At 48.5% G+C, this 22,188-nt stretch overlaps 1 protein-coding gene across 1 annotated transcript in view; it reads left to right on the top strand.

Moving 5' to 3' along the window:
- Positions 1-22,188, top strand: part of EMSY (EMSY transcriptional repressor, BRCA2 interacting) — a 66,567-nt gene that overhangs the window by 19,948 nt on the left and 24,431 nt on the right. Inside the window, 8 exon segments of the mRNA XM_032219938.1 lie at positions 3,308-3,460; positions 8,492-8,754; positions 10,470-10,582; positions 10,584-10,765; positions 12,724-12,933; positions 14,987-15,136; positions 16,365-16,538; positions 19,065-19,100. Of these exon segments, the coding sequence (XP_032075829.1) occupies positions 3,308-3,460; positions 8,492-8,754; positions 10,470-10,582; positions 10,584-10,765; positions 12,724-12,933; positions 14,987-15,136; positions 16,365-16,538; positions 19,065-19,100 (1,281 nt within the window).

Raw genomic sequence — 22,188 nt, 5'->3', positions numbered from 1 at the left:
TTAGAATCTTATCCCCAGGCCTGACGGGATAGCCAGATCCTAAGGGCTGTGCGGAAGGTCTGGACGGTGGTGAGGGTGCGAATCTCCACGGGGAGATCGTTCCAAAGGGTCGGAGCTGCTACTGAGAAGGCTCTCCTCCGCGTAGTCGCCAGTCGGCACTGACTGGCGGATGGAACTCGGAGGAGGCCTAATCTGTGCGATCTAATCGGTCGAAGGGAGGTAATCGGCAGGAGGCGGTCTCTCAAGTACTCAGATCCACTACCATGGAGAGATTTATGGATGGTGAGTAGCACCTTGAAGCGCACCCGGAGATCAACAGGTAGCCAGCGCAGCTCGCGGAGGATAGGTGTTATGTGGGCGAACCGCGGTGCGCCCACAATCACTCGTGCGGCCGCATTCTGGACCAGCTGAAGGTCGCCGGAATGCTCTTCAAGGGCACCCCATGTAGAGCACATTGCAGTATTCCAGCCTAGAGGTCACAAGGGCACGAGTGACTGTTGTGAGAGCCTCCCGGTTCAGGTAGGGACGCAACTGGTGCACCAGGCGAACCTGGGCAAATGCCACCCCCTGGTCACAGCTGACAAATGATGTTCGAAAGTCAGCTGTGGGTCCAGGAGGACTCCCAAGTTGCGAACCCTGTCTGAGAGGGCGTACAATTTGACCCCCCCAGCCTGAGAGAGATGGGACACTTGCCATTTCGCGGCAGGGAAACACAGCAGCCACTCGGTCTTTTCTGGATTGAGCACAAGTTTGTTGACCCCCATCCAGTCTTTAACAGCCTCAAGACCCTGGCTCATCACATCCATCGCTTCGTTGAGTTGGCACGGGGCGGACAGATACAACTGTGTATCGTCCGCATACTGGTGGTATTTTATCCCGTCCGTCGAATGATCTCACCCAGCGGTTTCAATGTAAATGTTAAATAGTAGGGGTGATAAGACCGAACCCTGCGGCACCCCATATGTTAGGGGCCTCGGGGACGATCTCTGCCCCCCAACCAACACCGACTGTGACCTGTCCGAGAGGTAGGAGGAGAACCACTGCAAAACAGTGCCTCCCACCCCCCTCCCACAGTCGTCGCAGAAGGATACCATGGTCGATGGTATCGAAAGCCGCCGAGAGGTCAAGGAGAACCAGGATGGACGCATGGCCTCCATCCCTGGCTCTCCAGAGATCATCGGTCAATGCGACCAAAGCGGTTTCTGTGCTGTAGCCAGGTCTGAAGCCGGACTGGAAGGGGTCAAGATAGCTAGCTTCCTCCAAGGACCGTTGAAGCTGGAAGGCCACCACCTTCTCAACAACCTTCCCAACAAAGGGGAGGTTGGAGACTGGACGGTAATTGTTAAAAACGGCTGGATCCAAAGATGGTTTCTTCAGGAGGGGTCTCACCACCGCCGCTTTAAGTGTGGCGGGGAATGCCCCTCCCGAAGGGAGGCGGTGACGACCGCCTGGATCCAGCCTCGTGTCACCTCACTGCTGTTGGCAACCAGCCAGGAGGGACACGGGTCCAGTATACAGGTGGAGGCACTCACAGCTCGTATGGCCTTGTCCACATTCCCAGAGGCAACATCCTGAAACTCAACCCAGCGATGGTCTGCCAAGCTATCATCCTGTGTCTCGGCTGGATCTGCAAAGGTGGAGTCCAAGTCCGACCGAAACCGAGCAACTTTGTCCGCTAAGAACTCGACATATTCCTCAGCCTTACCCTGCAGGGAGTCCCCCGCATCCCTCCTATTTAGGAGGGAGCGGGTTATCCTAAACAGGGCGGCTGGGCGGGACTCAGCGGACGCAACCAAGGTGGCAATATATGTTTCTTTTTTTTGTCCTCAATGCCCTGATATATTCCTTGGTGCATGTTGTCAAAAGCGCTCGGTTCGGTTCGGACTTATCGGACCTCCACAGGTGCTCTAGGCGTCTCCTCCAGTGCTTCTTCTCCCGGAGCTCCTCGGTAAACCAAGGAGGCCTCCGGGGACCGCTGACCCGGAGGGGCCGTAGTGGTGCAATTCGGTCGAGGGACCCCGATGCCGCCGAGTGCCAGGTGGCAACCAGAGTCTCCGCCGAACTGTGGGCGAGAGTATCAGGAATAACCCCAAGCTCCGTCTGGAACCTCAAAGGGTCCATAAATCGCCTGGGGCGGAACCACCTGGTCGGTTCCTCCTCCCTACAGTGGGGGTTTGGCCTCCGGAAGTCAAGCCTCAGTAGGCAGTGGTCTGACCACGACAGGGGTATGATCTCATTACCCCTCAGACCAAGATCACAAGTCCACTGCTCCGAGAGGAATACGAGGTCGAGCATGTGACCCGCTGAATGGGTTGGGCCCCGAATTACCTGGGTCAAGCCCATGGCTGTCATGGAGGCCATGAACTCCTGCGCACCGTCAGAGTGTTCACCGAGTGAAGGCAAATTGAAGTCCCCCAGAACCATAAGTCTGGGGAACTCAATTGCTAGCTCGGCTACTGACTCGAGGAGCGAGGGGAGGGCTGCTGCAACGCAGTTGGGAGGCAGGTACGTTAGCAGCAGACCCACTTGACCCTTGAGGTCCAACTTCACCAGCAGGGACTCACACCTGACAAGCTCCGGAGCAGGGATCCTACGAGATGCTAAAGACTTCCGGATAACAATAGCCACACCACCACCCCTTCCCTGGGCTCTCGGCTGATGAAGCACCTGAAATCCTTCTGGGCACATCTCTACGAGGGGGACTCCTCCCTCCGGGCCCAGCCAGGTTTCAGTAATACATGCCAGGTCTGCCCTCTCGTCTAAAATTAAGTCCCGGACGAGGGGAGCCTTGTGAACAACAGACCTGGCATTTAGCGACAACAGCCTGAGACCAGGGTCCTGACTACTCGCGCCATCTGGCCTCGGAGTGGGACTCATAGGGCCGGAAGGAGGGATCTCTGTGATGTAGCGAGCCCTCCTTCCCCGGTAATGGCCAGCCCTAAAGTCCCCGCCATATCTGCCCCTCCCTATTACGACTGCAATGCTCCGACCCACTCCCGTGGGCGGAGAGTGGGTCTTCAATTCTGACCTCCTCCATAACTTTGCCAGAACCTGAAGAAGCTTCTTGGATGAGAAGCGAAACCTCTTCAAGGAAAAACAAAGAAAGTTCGATTGACTCTTGAAAAAGCAGGACCGGAAGGAGAGAGTTTTCACATTGGGGTAGAACAAGCCTTGAATTGGGGATTAGCACCCTTTGAAGGCAGGGGGGAAGCTCTTGTGTGACTATGTGGGACTCAAAAATGATTCGAGAAAGCAGAATCTATTTTCGAAAACCCGACTAAAACTTGTCTTTTGGCTTCCTCTCCAGTCGTGGTTTGTTACTCCTACACAACTACCACCTCTACGCCGACGTCCACTCCCGTACCGAGCGGTAGCATCGCAACGGTTAAATCCCCCAGACCTGCCAGCCCGGCTTCCAACGTTGTCGTTCTCCCAAGCGGAAGTGCTGTTTACGTTAAAAGTAAGTACGTTATCAGCCAAAGTGGAAGATCTTGGTTATGACCTCAAAGGAGGCTGTTTGAATCCTGGTGCAGTTCTTGGAATGGTAAATTCAAGTATCTCATTTTTGAAGTTAGACTGCTTCTGGTACTCTTGGAAAAGATCGTTTCAAAGTGGCAGTTTAGAATGTTTTGATTGCACAGATACTGTATTTTTCAGAGTATAAGATGCAGCCTGTAACGTTCCCGTGGTTCATCCATGAGGCCAATGTTGAGAAAAGGCAGGACACGACCTTTCTCGGATGGAGCGACCCAGATTGGGGGTCTGAGAGCCCCTTTTATTGAGATAGGACAAAGGCAGGAGGAGCAATAGCATGTGGTTATAAACAACCTGTAAAAGTACAATTCCTAATCTACTGCTCAGGGAAGTTCTGTCTATATATGGTCAAATCCTGGGCGTCATTGGTAGGGCACATCTCAGGATGTTATGTTATGAACTATCAGGATGTTATGGAGTTTTAGGAGTTTGTTTTCTCCTGTGTGCTTCAGCGTGGCTCTGCATGCCCTGGTATGAACTGGACCATGGGTGACCCACACCTACACAAGGAACTATATTACAACAGCAGCCTTTTCCCCCCACAAGAAGAGGGTGAAAATCTGAGTGCATCTTATACACTGAATACAGCATTTTTGGCCTCCTGAAACCCCGCTCCCTTCGCAAAAATGGACATGCAGAGGGTTTGGGAGGCCTACAAAATCCTCTCTGGAGGCTGAGGAGGGCAGAAGTGAGTGAAAAACGGGCCATTTTTGCTCATTCTCCCCCCAGTTCCCAGGAGCACTCTACAAGCCTCCCAAAGCCTACGCATGTTCTGTTTTTTTGCAAAAAGAACCAGGCCGTTATTTGCTTGTTTTTGCCCCCCAGCCCCCAGGAACACTTTTACTAATAATGAGGCGGGCAGAGGGTTTGGGAGGCATGCAGAGTGCAAAACCTTTTTTTTAAAAATTACCTCCTCAAAATCTTGGTGCGTCTTATACCCCGGTGCGTCTTATAGTTCAAAAAATACGGTAAATAGTCCTCGCTTAGCAACCACACTTGGAACTGGCAACTTGGTTGCTAAATGGACAATGACAGGACCCGGAGCGTGCTTATAATTTTACTTCAGCTTTCTGTTTCCCTCCATCCCCCACCCTTTTGGAATGCACACTCCAGTGCTGGGATAATAAGTGTTAGGTAAGCTCCCCGTTGGGAGAGCGAGTGCGTTCAGAGAAGCGTTGTGAGAGTTGTGTTGGAGAACACACAAACCAGCATATAGAGATACTGCAGTTTAAATAGGCTTTTACTTTCGTGGAAACAGAGGTATCAGAGTCCATCAAACAGTTCAAGTCATACACGGATAAGACAGTCAGTCATCAATGTCTTTCAGTTAAGGGATAATCCAAATAACATAGTCCATAATCATACAAACAGTCCGGTACACAAAGTTTGCTAGCAGTTGCAAAACTTACAATAGCTCATGCTGATTACTATATGGCACTTCTAACAGCCAGCTTCCAAACACTCAGATCAGATCAGCATCTAACAGTGATTCTGGCTCCCTCTTATGGCCGATTGAGGAAACAGCAACCAATCACATTCACAGCATGATTTAAAGACACAGGTACAGCATTGTTACATGATTTATATATTGCCAACCCAACCGTTAGATTATATTCCTAACAATAAGTAAGAAGGGAATCAATGTTTACATTTCCTGGAGAGGAAGAGATTATAAGAGAGTAAGCAGAAACACAATGTAATATACAAGTGGTCCTGACTTAACAACAATTCATTTAGTGACCATGCAAAGTTACAACGGCACTGAAAAAAGAACTTGTGACCACTTTCTACACTCATGACCATTGCAGTATCCCCATGTGATGAAAATTCAGACGCTTGGCAACTGACTTGTACTTATGACGGTTGCTGTATCATGTGATTCCCTTCTGCGACCTTCTGACAAGCAAAGTCAATGGGGAAGCCAGATTTGTTTAACAATTGCATTACTTACTTAACAACTGCAGTGTTTCACTTAAAAACTGGCAAGAAAGATTGTAAAATGGGGCAAAACCCACGTAACAAATGTGTCACTTAACCCCAGAAATTTTGGGCTCAAGAGCCGAGGTGGCGCAGTGGTTAGAGTGCAGTACTGCAGGCCACTTCAGCTGACTGCTAACTGCAGTTCGGCGGTTCAAATCTCACCGGCTCAAAGGTTGACTCAGCCTTCCATCCTTCCGAGGTGGGTGAAATGAGGACCCAGACTGTGGGGGCAATTTGCTGACTCAATTTGCTAAAAATCTGTATACCGCTTAGAGAGGGCTGAAAGCCCTATGAAGCGGTATATAAGTTGAACTGCTATTGCTATTGCTAATTGTGGTCCTATGTGAGCACTATCCGTACCCATTGAAAGGAATGTAACCACACTAGCTGTTTGTCTCGTGTGCTGGCTGGGGGCTTAGAGAGGCTTAGGAAACCAATAAAATCCAAAGATGTGACACTGATTAAAGTCTTGTCAGTTATAGGCAGCAGCTTGGAGCTGGCTAATTAAGGTGTAGAGTTGGCTTTCTTAACATGATTGACACCTATTGTGGAAATACTGGGAAGCCAACAAAATCCAAGGATGTGGCTCTGATTAAAGTCTTGTCAGTCACAGGCAGCAGTTTGCAGCTGACTAATTAAGGTGTGGGGCTGGGCTTGTCAACTTGTGGTTGGCACCTATTATGGAAGTGCTCTGGAAAAAAAATCAGCTAAAGAAGAGATCAGTTGTTTAACAATCCACTCGCTTTTTTCATTAAACCCAAAAGAAAGTATCTGGTTTTCTTTCTATATTCACTTTAATAATGTCCTGTATCAAGAGATGAATCCTATTCCAATATTTCTTTGCTTTATCACACTTCCACCCTAAATGATAAAAAGATATATACTCAATAGCAGAGTTGGAAGGGACCTTGGAGGTCTTCTAGTCCAACCCCCTGCCTAGGCAGGAAACCCTACACTGTTTCAGACAAATGGCTATCCAACATCTTCTTAAAGACTTCCAGTGTTGGGGCATTCACAACTTCTGGAGGCAACTTCTGTTCCACTGATCCATTGTTCTAATTGTGAGGAAGTTTCTCCTCAGTTCTAAGTTGCTTCTCTCCTTGATTAGTTTCCACCCATTGCTTCTTGTTCTGCCCTCAGGTGCCTTGGAGAATAGCTTGACTCCCTCTTCTTTGTGGCAACCCCTGAGATATTGGAAGGCTGTTATCATGTCTCCCGTAGTCCTTCTTTTCATTAAACTAGACATAATAGCAATAGCAGTAGACTTATATACCGCTTCATAGGGCTTTCAGCCCTCTCTAAGCGGTTTACAGAGAGTCAGCATATTGCCCCCAACAATCTGGGTCCTCATTTTACCCACCTCGGAAGGATGGAAGGCTGAGTCAACCCTGAGCCGGTGAGATTTGAACCGCTGAACTGCTGATCTAGCAGTAGCCTGCAGTGCTGCATTTAACCACTGCGCCACCTCGGCTCAGTTCCTCCATACCCAGTTCCTGCAACCGTTCTTCATATGTTTTAGTCTCCAGTCCCCTAATCCTCTTTGTTGCTCTTCTCTGCACACTTTCTAGAGTCTCCACATCTTTTCTACATCATGGTGACCAAAACTGAATGCAGGATTCAGAATGCAAGATAAAATGATAAAACCCTTCTTTACGTTTACATTTCCAACGTTCATTTGAAATGCCTTTATGCATTCTTGACAACATATCTGGAGTTAAATGCCAACCATACATCATCTTATAGAAATTTTCCTTTAAATTATAGTTTAATGTAAATTTTAAACCTTGATTCCACATATTCTCCCACGCTATGCAAGCAACACATTATATCCAAAGTTCCTTGCCCACTGAATCATACAATGCTTTGACTTGTTCATTTTCCAGATTTAAATTCAATAGCACTTTATGGTAAAGGTAAAGGTTCCCCTTGCACATACATGCTAGTCGTTCCCAACTCTAGGGGGCGGTGCTCATCTCTGTTTCAGAGCCAGCGCTGTCCGAAGACATCTCTGTGGTCATGTGGCCGGCATGACCAAATGCCGAAGGCGCACGGAACGCTGTTCCCTTCCCACCAAAGGTGGTTCCTATTTTTCTACTTGCCTTTTGTTTTCAAATTTTTTCTTTTATTTTTAAACATTAAAAAAAAAAAAATTCTTGTCCATTACATACAGCATGTCGTTTGGTTACAAGTGTTTTTGCATCCATATTCTCAATTACATATACAATCACAGATTTTCCATCTAATATAACTAAATACCTCACTTTCATTGTACAATGTATATTCAATTACAATTAATATTTTTTTCAATAAACCTAATTCCCTTACGTTCTTGATTGTTGAATAACCATATATCTTTATATAATCACTTATCTCATTCTGAATATTTTACAATATAAAAAAACTACCCACTATTTATATTGTGTATAACTTGTTTTGTACTTCCCTCCCCCTGAATTGTGAGCCGCCCTGAATCCCCTCAGGGAAAAGGGCGGCATACAAATAAAGTTAAAATCAAAATCAAAAAATCAAAAAATATATATATATATATCACTATTTTCAATTATCTATAATCCCACCAACCATCCATCGAGTATGCTTATATTCATTATTGTCCTTGTACGTCATACATTCAAACAAAGATGTTATTCCTTCATTTTTCAACAAGGTATTCTAAATACTCACTTCATATATATTCTACTTGCCTTTTTTTCATGCTTTCGAACTGCTAGGTTGGGGAAGCTGGGACAATTAACAGGAGCTCACTCGGCTACGCGGCGCTAGGGATTCGAACCGTTGAACTGCTGTCCTTTTGGATCGACAAGCTCAGTGTCTTAGCTACTGAGCCACCTTGTCCCCCTTTTATATGTCATAACTTTATAGACTATGGCAATCATATGCCCATCACTAACCACACAGTAAAATGTCCAATTGATTCGAATGGAGTGAGAACGCCCAAAATCTGTGCTTTTTGTTGCAGGCGTCAGTTGTTCGGACGAGGACGAGAAGCCCCGCAAGAGACGCCGCACCAACTCCTCCAGCTCCTCCCCGGTGCTCCTAAAAGAGGTCCCCAAAGCCATCCCGCCGGTCACCAAGACCATCACGGTGCCCGTGGGGGGCAGCCCCAAGATGAGCAGCATCATGCAAAGCATCGCCAACTCCCTGCCGCCCCACATGTCTCCCGTGAAGATCACCTTCACCAAGCCCTCCTCCACTCAGACCACCAACACCAACACCCAGAAGGTCCGAGGTGGCATCGGGGTGGTTTGGGGCGGAAAGCTTCTCCCACTCTTATCAAAGAGTTTGGATAGGGGTCGGAAACCTGCAGGTCTGGAGCCGCATGTGGCTCTTTCGTCCCTCTGCTGTGGCTCCCTGTCACTGCCTGGCACCACAATTTTGAGAGGACCTTCTGGGGGTGGGGGAGCACGTTACGCCAGGAAGAGACTCTATGGCAATGGGCGGGTTTTCCGGTCAGCTCCATAATTGATAGGGCTTTTGGTTAGGGCAGGTAGAGGAAAAAGGACGCCATGCTAGGAGGATACTCTGATGGGGAAACCGGACTTCCGGTTGGCAGAGGAAAAAGGACGCCGTGCTAGGAGGAGACTCTATGGTGGGGGAACCGGACTTCCGGTTGGCTCCAGAATTGAATGGGGGACTTCCGGTTAGGACTTTTGTGGCTCTTGGAGTGGTCAAGGTTGCCAACCCCTGGGTTTGGGTTAAAGCAGGGGTCCCCGACCCCCGTGCTGAGCAATGGCACTAGTCTGCAGCATGCAAAAAACTGGGCCGTGCAAGCAAACCAAGTCCATTAAAGTCCACTAATTTCCAGCAGTCACTGAATGAATGGTTGTAAGTTGAGGACTCCCTGTATTTTTAAGCACTGTCACAGTACTCTTCAACATCTTCATCAATGATTTGGATGAGGGAATAAATGGGGAACTCGTCAAATTTGCAGATGACACCAAGCTGGCAGGAATAGCCAACACTCCAGAAGACAGGCTAAAGACACAGAAGGATCTTGACAAACTTGAACATTGGGCAGTAGCTAATAAAATGAAATTCAATGGTGAAAAGAGTCAGTTCTACATTTAGGCAAGGAAAACCAAATGCACAGGTACAGTATAGGTGGTACCTTGCTCAGTAATAGTAACTGTGAAAGGGATCTTGGAGTCCTAGTGGACAACCATTGAAATAGGAGCCAGCCGTGGGCAGCAGCTGCCAAAAAAGCCAACACAGTTCTAGGCTGCATCAACAGAGGGAGAGAATCAAGATCACGTGAAGGGTTAATACCACTATAAGTATAAGTATAATCTTTATTGTCATTATACTTAAATACAACGAAATTCATTGTAAGGCCAATATAATGCCTTGGTAAGGCCACACTTGGACTACGCCATTCAGTTTTGGTCGCCACGATGTAGAAAAGATGTGGAGACTCTAGAAAGAGTGCAGAGAAGAGCAACAAATGATTAGGGGACTGGAGACTAAAACATATGAGGAACGGTTGCAGGAACTGGGTATGTCTAGTTGAATGAAAAGAAGGACAAGGGAGACATGATAGCAGTCTTCCAATATCCCAGGGGCTGCCACAAAGAAGAGGGAGTCAAACTATCTCCAAGGCACCTGAGGGTAGAACAAGAAGCAATGGGTGGAAACTAACCAAGGAGAGAAGCAACTTAGAACTGAGGAGAAATTTCCTGACAGTTCGAACAATTAGTCAGTGGAACACCCTCCCTCCAGAAGTTGTGAATGCCCCAACACTGGAAGTCTTTAAGAAGATGTTGGATAGCCATTTGTCTGAAACGGTATAGGGTTTCCTGCCTAGGCAGGGGGTTGGACTCGAAGACCTCCAAGGTCCCTTCGAACTCTGCTATTGTATTGTATTGTATTGTCCTGGAAACACAAACAGGAAAACGGTCGTATTCAACTGTTGTCCAAAGTGTCTCATTGTCCTTTTCTAGGTCATCATCGTGACCACCTCACCCAGCTCCACGTTCGTCCCCAACATCCTCTCCAAATCCCACAACTACGCAGCCGTCACCAAACTCGTCCCGACGTCGGTGATAGCGTCCACACCCGAAGCAGCCCGTGGTCATTACGGCTTCCCAGTCCTCCCTGCTTAACCACAGCACCAGCCCCACCACAACCAGCCTCGCCGCAGGGAGCTGTTCCACGCCTTCTTCCACGCCCAGCACCGTTGCGGTGACCACCGTGGTGTCCTCCACGCCCTCCGTGGTTATGTCGACGGTGGCGCAGGGTAAGAGTCTGGCTGATTGGGGTAAGAATGGAAAGTCCTATCGCTTAATGCAGGGGTCTGCAACTCCTGGGCCCTTGCCCACTACCGGGCTGTAGCCTGTTCAAACCCAGACCACGGGAGAGGAGCGCAAATGCGCGCACATGGAGAGTGCTTACGGTCACGCGTGGTGCTCCCCTGGCATACGCCAGAGGTGCCCTCCACCCAAGGGCCAAATCATGAAGCATTAGACATTTTTTTAGACATTTATTAAGATTTATAGGCCGCCCTTTTCCCTGAGGGGACTCAGGGCGGCTTACAACCACAGGGAAGGGGGTGCAATAATAAAAGACAAACAGTGAGTAAACTAAATAATTAATAACACAACTTGCATTCAACAGTCAACACTCGGGCGGGTAATTTAGGAACTTATCCCCAGGCCTGCTGGGAGAGCCAGGTCTTAAGGGCCGTGCGGAAGGTCTGGATGGTGGTGAGGGTACGGATCTCAACGGGGATCGTTCCACAGGGTTGGAGCTGCAACAGAAAAGGCTCTCCTCCGTGTAGTCGCCAGTCGACATTGACTGGCAGATGGAATCCGGAGGAGGCCCAGTCTGTGCGATCTAATCGGTCGAAGGGAGGTAATCGGCAGAAGGCGGTCTCTCAGGTACCCAGATCCACTACCAGCTAAGTCTCCAAGCAGACTCCTTGTCCCGACAAAACGCCTTTTTAATTAAGCAAATGTGAATTCCTCTCGTTCACATCCAGCAAAGTCCCGGCCAATTGTCTTCCATGAGATTTTACAGCTACAGACCTTTATCAGGCTTGGAGAGCTGCCAGGCCGATATCTTCTAAACGCCATGCTTTAGCACCAGTTACTTGGCAAGATCAGGAACAGATCTTCCCCCTCATGAATTGAACTCCTGCAAACTCCACTCCCCTTTTGCTCCTCTTTTCTTTCCTCTGGGAGGGGCCATTCACCGTCCACCTGTGCCTTTACTCCTGAGTCGACCCCCTGTTCCTTAGCTGTTTCCTTCTCCTGGCAGCTCTGCGCATGCATACACTGGGAACAGGCTCCAGCTGTTCTTCTGCCTCACTGATGTCTGACTCTGAAGGCAGCTGATAACTGGCATACGGCTCTGGCCCCTCTCTGCCTCCGCACAGAGCCCTCATCCGAGCCTTCCCCAGACTCCAGGACTGGCCCAGGTTCCTCCCCAATCTCCTCAGCTCTGTTGGCAGCAGACTGTGGGCCACAATATACTGGAACATTGCTATCATGTCCATCCGTCCGCCCCCCCCCAGTCCTTCTTTTCTGTAGACTATCCAAACCCAAATCCTGCAACCGTTCTTCATATGTTTTAGTCTCCAGGCCTTTAATCACCTTCGTTGCTCTTCTCTGCACTTTCTCCAAAGTCTCAGCATCTTTTTTGTAACGCGGCAACCAAAACTGGGCGTGGGATTTCAGGTGTGGCTTTACTGAGGCTTTGTAAAGTGGTACTAATCTAATAAAGGAGGAACGCTTAGTGGCTAAGACGCTGAGCTTGCCGATCAGAAAGGTCGGCAGTTAAGCAGTTCGAATCCCTAGCGCTGTGTAACGGAGGGAGCTCCCGTGACTTGTCCCAGCTTCTGCCAACCTAGCAGTTCGAAAGCAGGTAAAAATGCAAGTAGAAAAATAGGAACCACCTTTGGTGGGAAGGGAACAGCGTTCCGTGCGCCTTCGCCGTTGAGTCATGCCGGCCACATGACCACGGAGACGTCTTTGGACAGCGCTGGCTCTTCGGCTTTGAAACGGAGATGAACACCGCCCCCTAGAGTCGGGAACGACTGGCATGTATGTGCGAGGGGAACGTTTTACCTTTGCCTAATATAACAAAATACGAACGTGGTTTTGATTCTATTTTACACAACGGTGATTGGGTTAGCTTTCTTTTGGCTGATGAAATTGGGAGAGGCGCCCACCCTACCATCATCATCCTCTCTTCCAGGGGTCTGCACCTCAGCGATTAAGGTGGCCGCTGCCCCTACCATCTCCGAAAAGCCTGATGGGACGCCCAGCCAGATCCTCGCCCAGTTCCCGCAGCAGCTGACTTCCGCTTCACCGGCCGCCCCGCCTCCCCCCCAGGCGCCCCCAGCACCCCAGCAGTCCCCTCTGACCCCCCACATTAAGCCCACCATCCAGATCAAGCAAGAATCAGGTAATGTACAACAGGGGTTGTATCGTCCCGACGATGGGTGGTGGTGAGGATAGATAGAGGGTAGTCCTCGACTTACGGCCACACTGGAGCGCCAAACGTCCGTCGCTAAGCCAAGTTAAAGTGAGCTTTGTCCCGTTTTAACGACCTTCCCTGCTGCAACTTGGTAAAGGAGTCGCTGCAGTTGTGAAGTTAGGAATGGGGTGTGTGTGTATGAAGCGAATCTGGCTCCCCCCCCCCCCCCAATTGGCTTCGCTTGTTGGAAGGTCGCAAAAGGGGAATCGTGTGAGTCCTCCTCTTCCCCCGCCCCCTTTCCCGGGACACTGCGACCGTTGTCAGTACATGCCAGTGGCCAAAGAGTCTGGATTTTGGTCCTCTGGGGATGCTGCAATGGTCGTAAGTGTTCAAAAAGGTCAGTTTTTCAGTCCCTTGGCAGCTTTGAATGTCCACTGAACAAAGGGTTGTAAGTCGAGGACTTCAATCTCTGAATGTTAATGTTTTGTCAACCTGCTCTAGGATCCCGGCTGTGTCCTTAAACTTTCTCTAATTTTCTGTCCTCTCTCCCTCCCTCCTTCCTTCCATTCTTCCATCCTTCTTTCTTCCCATTCTCCCTCCCCCTATCCTTCCTCCCCTTCCTTCCTTCCTTCCTTCCTTCCTTCCTCTCTCTTCTTTCCTTCCCCTCTCCTTCTTCCTTACTTCTTTCCTCCCTCCCTCTCCCCTCTTTCCTTCCATCCTTCCTTCATTCTTTCCTCCCTCCTCCTTCATTTCTTCTTCCTTCCTCCCTCTCCCCACTTCCTCTTCTCCATACTCTCTTCCCTCTCTCCCTTTCCCTTCCTTCTTTCCTCCCTCCCTCCCTTCCTCCCCTCCCTCCCTTCCTTCCCCTCTCCTTTCTTCTTCTTCCTTCCTCCCCTTCTCTTCTGTATACTCTCTTCCATCCCCTCCTTCCCTTCCTCTCTCCCTTTCTTCTCCTCTCCTTTCTTCTTCTTTCCTTCCTCCCCTCCCTCTTTTCCATACTCTCCTCTCCCCTTCCTTCTTTCCCCCCTTCCCTTCCTCCCCTCCCTCTTTTCTTGATACTCTCTTCCCTCCCCTCATCTCTCCTTCCTTCCCCCTCTCCTCCTCTTCTTCCTCTCCACCTTCTTCTCCTCTCCTCCCTTCTTCCTTCCTTCCCACCTTCTTTCCTCCCTCCCTCTCTCCATACTCTCTTCCCTCCCTTCCCTCTCTCCCTTTCCCTTCCTCTTCTCCCTCCCCTTCCTCCCTTCCTTCCCCTCTCCTTTCTTCTTCCTCCCTTCATTCCCTTCCTCTTCTCTAACTCTTTCCCTCCCCTCCTTCCCTTCCTCTCTCCCTTTCTTCCCTCTCCTTTCTTCTTTTCCTTCCTACCCTTCCTCTTTTCCATATTCTCTGCCCTCCCTTCCCTCTCCCCCTTTCCCTTCCTTCTTTCCTCCCTTCCTCCCTCTCCCCCTTCCTATTCTCCATACTCTCTTCCCTCTCCCTCTCCCTTTCCCTTCCTTCTTTCCTTCCTCCCTTCCTCCCCTTTCTCCCTCCCTTCCCCTCTCCTTTCTTCTTCCTTCCTCCCTTCCTCCCCTTTCTCTTCTCTATACTCTCTTCCCTCCCTCCTTCCCTTCCTCTCTCCCTTTCTTCCCCGATCCTTTCTTCTTCTTTCCTTCTTCCCCTCCCTCTTTTCCATTCTCTCTTCCCTCTCCTCCCTCTCCCTCCCTTCTTTCCTCCCTTCCTTTCCCTCTCCTTTCTTCTTCCTCCCTTCCTCCCCTTCCTCTTCTCTATACTCTCTTCCCTCTCCTCCTTCCCTTTCTCTCTCCCTTTCTTCCCCTCTCCTTTCTTCTTCTTTCCTTCCTCCCCTCCCTCTTTTCCATACTCTCTGCCCTCCCTTCCCTCTCCCCCTTTCCCTTCCTTCCTTCTTTCCTCCCCTCCCTCTCTTCTTCATATTCTTTTCCCTCCTTCCCTTCCTCTCTCCTTCCCTTCCCCTCCTTCCTTATTCCTTCCTTCCTTCCCCCCCCTCCCCATATTTGCCCTGCCACTCCTTTCAACATCTCCTCCCCAGGTGTCAAAATCATCACCCAGCAGGTGCAGCCCAGCAAAATCCTTCCCAAGCCCGTCACGGCGACATTGCCCAGCAGTAGCAACTCTCCCATCATGGTGGTGAGCAGCAATGGGACCATCATGACCACCAAGCTGGTCACGGCTCCCGCCGGTGAGTCCATCTCTCCATCCCAGCCAGTTTCCATGCCAGGCGGAAGAGGTGGGAGGTGGTCCCTTCCATTGGGAGGGCAGCAGGGCTCTTAGTGCCAGCCTGCCAACTCACGAACTGATCTTCACGGGGCAGAACCAGGGATCGATTTCTATCTCTTTATTTTTTTAAAAAACAGGCCAGTTTGCAATCCCATTACATATAGTCCTTGACTTATGGCCACAATTGGGACCACAACTTCCATTGCTAAGAAAGGTGGTCGTTAAGTGAGCTACGTCTAGCCGTCTTTCGTGCCTAAGGCGGGACTAGAACTCACCATCTCCTGATGACTGGCCCAAAGTCACCCAACCAGCTTTCAAACGTAAGGCGGGACTAGAACTCACTGAATCCTGATGATTGGCCCAAGTCATCCAGCAGGTTTCCATGTGTAAGGCGGGACTAGAACTTATAGTCTCCTGGTGATTGGCCGAAAGTCACCCAGTCAGCTTTCATGCCTAAGGCGGGATTAATACATACTCCGTTGTGGTGATTGGCCCAAAGTCACCCAGTTGACTTTCGTGCCTAAGGCAGGACTAGAACTCCCTTTCTCCTGGTGATTGGCCCAAAGTCACCCAGTTGACTTTCGTGCCTAAGGTGGGACTAGAACTCTCTATCTCCTGGTGATTGGCCCAAAGTCACCCAGCTGGCTTTCGTGCCTAAGGCGGGACTAGAACTCACTGTCTCCTGGTGATTGGCCCAAAGTCACCCAGCTGGCTTTCAGGCCTAAGGCGGGACTAGAACTCACCGTCTCCTGGTGATTGGCCCAAAGTCACCCACCTGGCTTTCATGCCTAAGGCAGGACTAGAACTCACCCCTCTCCCACTATCTAAAGTGGTGCTTTAACCACTGGACCAAACTGGAAAATTATGAAAGTTCTCTTCCGCAGCCCACACTGACGAAGCACCTGCCATAGTCGGGACTTTGGCTAGCTGAGGAATTCTGGGAGTTGAAGTCCACAAGTCTTAACAGTTGCCAAGTCGTGAATCCCCTGGGCTACCTGAATTGCTTAGGTTGGAAAGAAAACACAATCCTCCGGGATTGGGCGGCCAATAAATCCATTAAATAATAATAATAATTTGCAATTTTTAGCCACTCCCTTCTCCTCCTCTTCCCACATGTCATGCAAATCAGACCATAAACGGATATCTTACTCTGTTCCCTCCCCCCCTTTTTTCCCCCTGCCTTAAAACAGGGACTCAAGCGACTTACACCCGTCCGACTGTGAGCCCTTCTATCGGGGCACGGGTGACGGGCACGCCTGGCGCAGCCACCTACGTGAAAACCACTAGCGGTAGCATCATCACAGTCGTCCCGAAATCGCTCGCCACGCTGGGAGGCAAGATCATCAGCAGCAACCTTGTGTCTGGTAAGTAGGCACATGCCTCTTTTAATTGGAAACCAATCGGGGGGGGGGGAACCCTGAGATTTAGAGATGTAGATTCCTGCACCCAAATAATCTGCTGAAAGATTATTTGCCTCAATCATCGCTGAAAGATTTAAAAGATTTCTGGTTGAGTTTATACCTTGTGATCAAAATGGTCTTTTTTTTTTACCTAAGAGACAAATTAGTAACAATGTTAGCATGAATTTTGGATTCCTTGGGTACTGTGAAATACATAGTGAAAAACAATTAGCACTAATTTTTTGGGGGGATGGCCAGAAAGTGTTTGATAATGTAAATTGCCAATTTATGTTGCAACAATTAAAATGGATGGACTTTGGTGAAGAATTTATAAATACGATGAAGGCAATTTACATGCACCAGAGAGATAAAGTGATGGAGAATGAAGACGTGACAGAAAATTTTAATATAAAAAAGGAACGAGACAAGGTTGTCCACTATCTCCATTACTATCCATATTAACACTAGAAGTCCTAACTAGAAGTATTAGACAAGATCCACGTGCCACTTTTAATTGAAAACCAATCGGGGAAAAAGAAACCCTGAAATTTAGAGATTATTTTGCTGCAGGTTTCCTCTTTCAGCCATAATAGACCCCAAAGGAAGATAGTAGAAGCCACTGAGTGCTGTAGTGATGGAGGACTAGAAATGGGACGAAGGAATAGAAAGGGGGACTCATCAAATTTGAAGGCGACACTAAGCTGGCAGGAATTGCCAACACCCCAAAGACACACTCGGGATCCAAAAAGATCTTGACAGACTTGAACAACCCCTATCCAACCAAATGAAACTCAGTGTAGATAAAAATAAGGTTTTACATTTAGGCAAGGAAATATGATGCCTTGGGAAGGCCACACTTGGAATCCTGCATTCAGTTTTGGTCACCACGATGTAGAAAAGATGTGGAGACTCTGGAAAGAGTGCAGAGAAGAGCAACAAAGATGATTAGGGGCCTGGAGACTAAAACATATGAGGAACGGTTGCAGGAATTTGGGTAGGTCTAGTTGAATGAAAGAAGGACTAGGGGAGACGTGATAGCACTGTTCCAATATCTCAGGGGTTGCCACAAAGAAGAGGGAGTCAAGCTATTCTCCAAGGCACCTGAGGATAGGACAAGAAACGGGTGGAAACTAACCAAGGAGTGATAGAACTAAGGAGAAATTTCCTGACAGTTACAACAATTAACCAGTGGAACAGCTTGCCTCCAGAAGTTGTGGGTGCTTCATCACTGGAGGTTTTCAAGAAGAGATTGGACAGTCACCTGGATGAAATGGGATAGGGTCTCCTGTTTGAGCAGGGGTTGGACTAGAAGACCTCCAAGGTCCCTTCCAACTCTGCTATTGTATGTATATATATATATATATATATATATATATATATATATATATATATATATATATATATATATATATATATATATATATATACACACATACATACATATATACACAGTATATCACAGAAGTGAGTATACCCTTCTCACATTTTGTAAATATTTAAGTATATCTTTTCACGTGACAACCCTGAAGAAATGACACTTGGCTTAAATGTAAAGTAGTGAGTAGCAATAGCAATAGCAGTTAGACTTATATACCGCTTCATAGGGCTTTCAGCCCTCTCTAAGCGGTTTACAGAGTCAGCATATCGCCCCCAACAACAATCCGGGTCCTCATTTCACCCACCTCGGAAGGATGGAAGGCTGAGTCAACCTTGAGCCGGTGAGATTTGAACAGCCAAACTGCAGAACTGCAGTCAGCTGAAGTAGCCTGCAGTGCTGCATTTAACCACTGCGCCACCTCGGCTCCCTTACACGGCTTGTATAACAGTGTCAATGTGCTGTCCCCTCAAATAAGGCAACACGCAGCCATTAATGTCTTCAACTGCGGGCAACAAAAGTGAGTACACCCCTAAGTGATAATGTCCAAAAAATATACTTAAATATTTACAAAACACTCCTGTGATATACTGTAGGTACAGACTAGGTGACACTTGGCTTAATGTGGGTAACTGCGAGAGGGATCTTGGAGTCCTAGTGGACAACCACTTAAATAGGAGCCAGCCGTGTGCAGCAGCTGCCAAAAAGCCAACACAGTTCTAGGCTGCATCAACAGAGGGAGAGAATCAAGATCACGTGAAGGGTTAATACCACTTTACAATGCCTTGGGAAGGCCACACTTGGAATACGGCATCCAGTTCTGGTCGCCACGATGTAAAAAAGATGTGGAGACTCTAGAACAGAGGTGTCAAACACACAATGTCATTGAGGGCTGTTGTATTTGATCTTGGGGGGTGGGGGGGAGCATAGCCAGGGTGGGCGTGGCCAGCTCGACATCTGTTTTCGGCCGCGACAGCCTCCATCCTTCCGCCAGCGAAAACGGAGCTTGATGTTGCAAGGCGTGCCAGATGTTTAACAGAAACTTCCCACCCTAAGTTTCCTGAGCAAATGAGACTGTCCGTAAATCAACCTATTTTTTTTCATTTTTCTTTAAGGTAACTCCTTGATGAAGACGTATTTTCAGCAAAAAGGTACCGAGCGATGCTAGTTAGTACAGGGGTCTCCAACCTTGGCAGCTTTAAGACTGGTGGACTTCAACTCCCAGAATTCCTCAGCCAGCCATGCCACTTGGCAGCTTTAAGAGAGGCGGACTTCAACTCCCAGAATTCCTCAGCCAGCCGTGCCACTTGGCCACTTTTAAGATTGGTGGACTTCAACTCCCAGAATTCCTCCTCCAGTTGTGCCACTTGGCAGCTTTAAGACTGGTGGACTTCAACTCCCAGAATTCCTCCGCCAGCACATGCTGGCGGAGGAATTCTGGGAGTTGAAGTCCACACGTTGTAAACGTTGCCAAGGTTGGTGACCCTTCCTCTAAGTAAACCATTTGTCTGATTTCTTTCCGACGGTCTTGGCAACGTCATTCGCCTTGGTACAGGTGGTCCTTGACTCACAGCAATCCATTTAGTGACCGTTGAAAGCCACAACGGCATCGCGAGGCGACTTATAACCGTTTCTACGGCCGTCGTGATGTCGCCTGATCAAAATTCAAGCGCTTGGCTGCCGATTCCTACTTATGACGGTCGTAGAGGCCCGGGAGTCATGTGATTTCCCCTTTTGCGACCTCCTCACAAGCAGAGTCAACGGGGCCCGCCCGATTCGTTTAACGTGGCTAATTGGACAAGTGCGGTGATTCGCTTAGCAGCCAATGTGGCAGGTCGTAAAACAGGGTAAAATTCACTCAAGGAAGGTTTCACTTTAGCCACAGAAAGTTTGGGCTAATTGGGTTGTAAGGCAAGAACTACCTGTATTACTATGCATTACATTGTTTGACTGCCCATCTTACCCCAATGTAGTTCTGGTTTGTAGTATTAAAAAGATGAAATTTTACAACACCTCTACACAATAGTACTTAGACTTACACGTGTATACAGCTTTCCTTCCTTCCTTCCTTCCTTCCTTCCTTCCTTCCTCCTTCCTTCCTTCTTCACATGTCCCTCATTTCCTTCCTTCCTTCCTTCCTGCTTCACATGTCCCTCATTTCCTTCCTTCCTTCCTCACATGTCCCTCATTTCCTTCCTTCCTTCCTTCCTTCCTTCCTTCCTTCCTTCCGTCCGTCCATCCGTCTTCACATGTCCCTAATTTCCTCCCTCTCTCCCTCCCTCCCTTCCTTCCTCACATGTCCCTCATCTCCTTCCTTCCTTCCTTCCTTCCTTCCTTCCTTCCTTACATGCCCCTCATTTCCTTCCTTCCTTCCTTCTTCACATGTCCCTCATTCCTTCCTCCTTCCTTCCTTCCTTCCTGCTTCACATGTCCCTCATTTCCTTCCTTCCTTCCTTCCTTCCTTCCTTCCTTCCTTCCTTCTTCACATGTCCCTCATTTCCTTCCTTCCTTCCTTCCCTTCCTTCTTTCTTCACATATCCCTCATTTCCTTCCTTCCTTCCTTCCCTTCCTTCCCTCCCTCCCTCCCCTCCCTCCCTCCCTCCCTCCCAAGCAATAGCCCTTAAACTTAGATACCACTTCACAGGGCTTTGCAGCCCCCTCTGAGCGGTTTACAGAGTCAGCCTATTGCCCCCAACAATCTGGGTCCTCGTTTTACCGACCTTGGAAGGACAGAAGTCCGAGTCAACCTTGAGCCGGTCAGGATCGAACTGCTGGCAGTTGGCAGAGTTAGTCTGCAGTGGTGCTTCTAATCACTTATATCACCACGCCACTAGAAGAAGGAAGAGGAAGAAGAAGTGGAAGAGGAAGGGGAGGGGAGGGAGGCAGGAGGGATAAAGGATGAAGAAGGGAAAAGGGAAGGAAGGGGAGAAGGAGGAAGGGGAAGAGAGAGGAAGGGGAGAAGGAAGGAGAAAGGAAAGAGAAGTGAAAGGGAGGGAAGGAAAGAACGGGGAGAAGGAGGAAAGAAGAGGATGCAAAAGCGAAAAGGAAGGGAAGGAAGGAAGGGGAGAAGGAGGAAGGGGAAATGAGAGAGGAAGACGAGGAAGGAGAAGGAAAAGGAAAAAAAATAGCAATAGCTCTTAGACTTATATAACGCTTCACAGTGCCTTATAGCCCTCCTTAAGAGTCAGCCTCTTGCCCCCAACCATCGGTCCTCATTTTACCCACCTCGGAAGGACCGAAGGCTGAGTTAACCTTGAGCCGGTCAGGATCGAACTCCTGGCGGTGGGCAGAATCAGCCTGCAATACTGCACTCTAACCACTGCGCCACCAGGCTCCTACGCAGCCACGTTTTCTGGGGCAAAATCAAAGGGTCTTTAGGCAATTTGGATCCCTCCCTTGCCCTCAAAGGGTTCTGGGGTCTCATTGAAGATTTCCCCATCTCCACATTAAAGTTAGTCAGGGTTCTCACATGTGATGCCCCTCTACAGGTGGTCCTCGACTTACGACCATTCTTTAAGGGATCCTTCGAAATTACAACAGCACTAAACAAAGTGATTTGCAGCCAGTTTTCATACTTAACGACCGTTGCAGCGCCCCCCCCCCGGTCATGTCATCCAAATTCAGAATTCAGATAATTGATTATTTACTTGCCTTTACAATGGCCGCAGTGTCCCCAGGTCACCTGATTCCCTTGGGTGACCTTCACTGAACAGCCTTGTCACTAACTCAACCGCCTCTGTGATTCACTTAACTGTGAGAAGACAGGTTGTAAAAAAACAGGGTGAAATTCACTCCATTACCATCTGTCGTAGTTCCATGTAATTCTCCCAACTACTTCGATTGTATACGCGTGTGTGTGTGTGTGTGGTCTGTGTGTGAGAAAGAGAGAGGATAGATAGGTATAGGTAGGTAGGTAGGTAGGTAGGTAGGTAGGTAGATAGATATATAGATATAGATATAGATAGATAGATAGATAGATAGATAGATAGATAGATTGGATAGATATAGACATGGATAGATATAGATATGGATAGATGATAGATGGATGGATGGATAGATAGATATATGGATAGATATGATAGATAATATGTAGATATAGAGATAGATAGATAGATAGATAGATAGATAGATAGATATGGATAGATAGATATGGATAGATATAGATATGGATATAGATATGGATAGATATAGATATGGATATGATGGATGGATGGATAGATAGATAGATAGATATGGATA

This window comes from Thamnophis elegans, chromosome 6, assembly GCF_009769535.1.
Source record: "Thamnophis elegans isolate rThaEle1 chromosome 6, rThaEle1.pri, whole genome shotgun sequence".
NCBI lineage: Eukaryota > Metazoa > Chordata > Lepidosauria > Squamata > Colubridae > Thamnophis > Thamnophis elegans.
The sequence above is the reverse complement of the archived record's forward strand: the minus strand, read 5'-3'. Positions and strand labels throughout refer to the sequence as shown.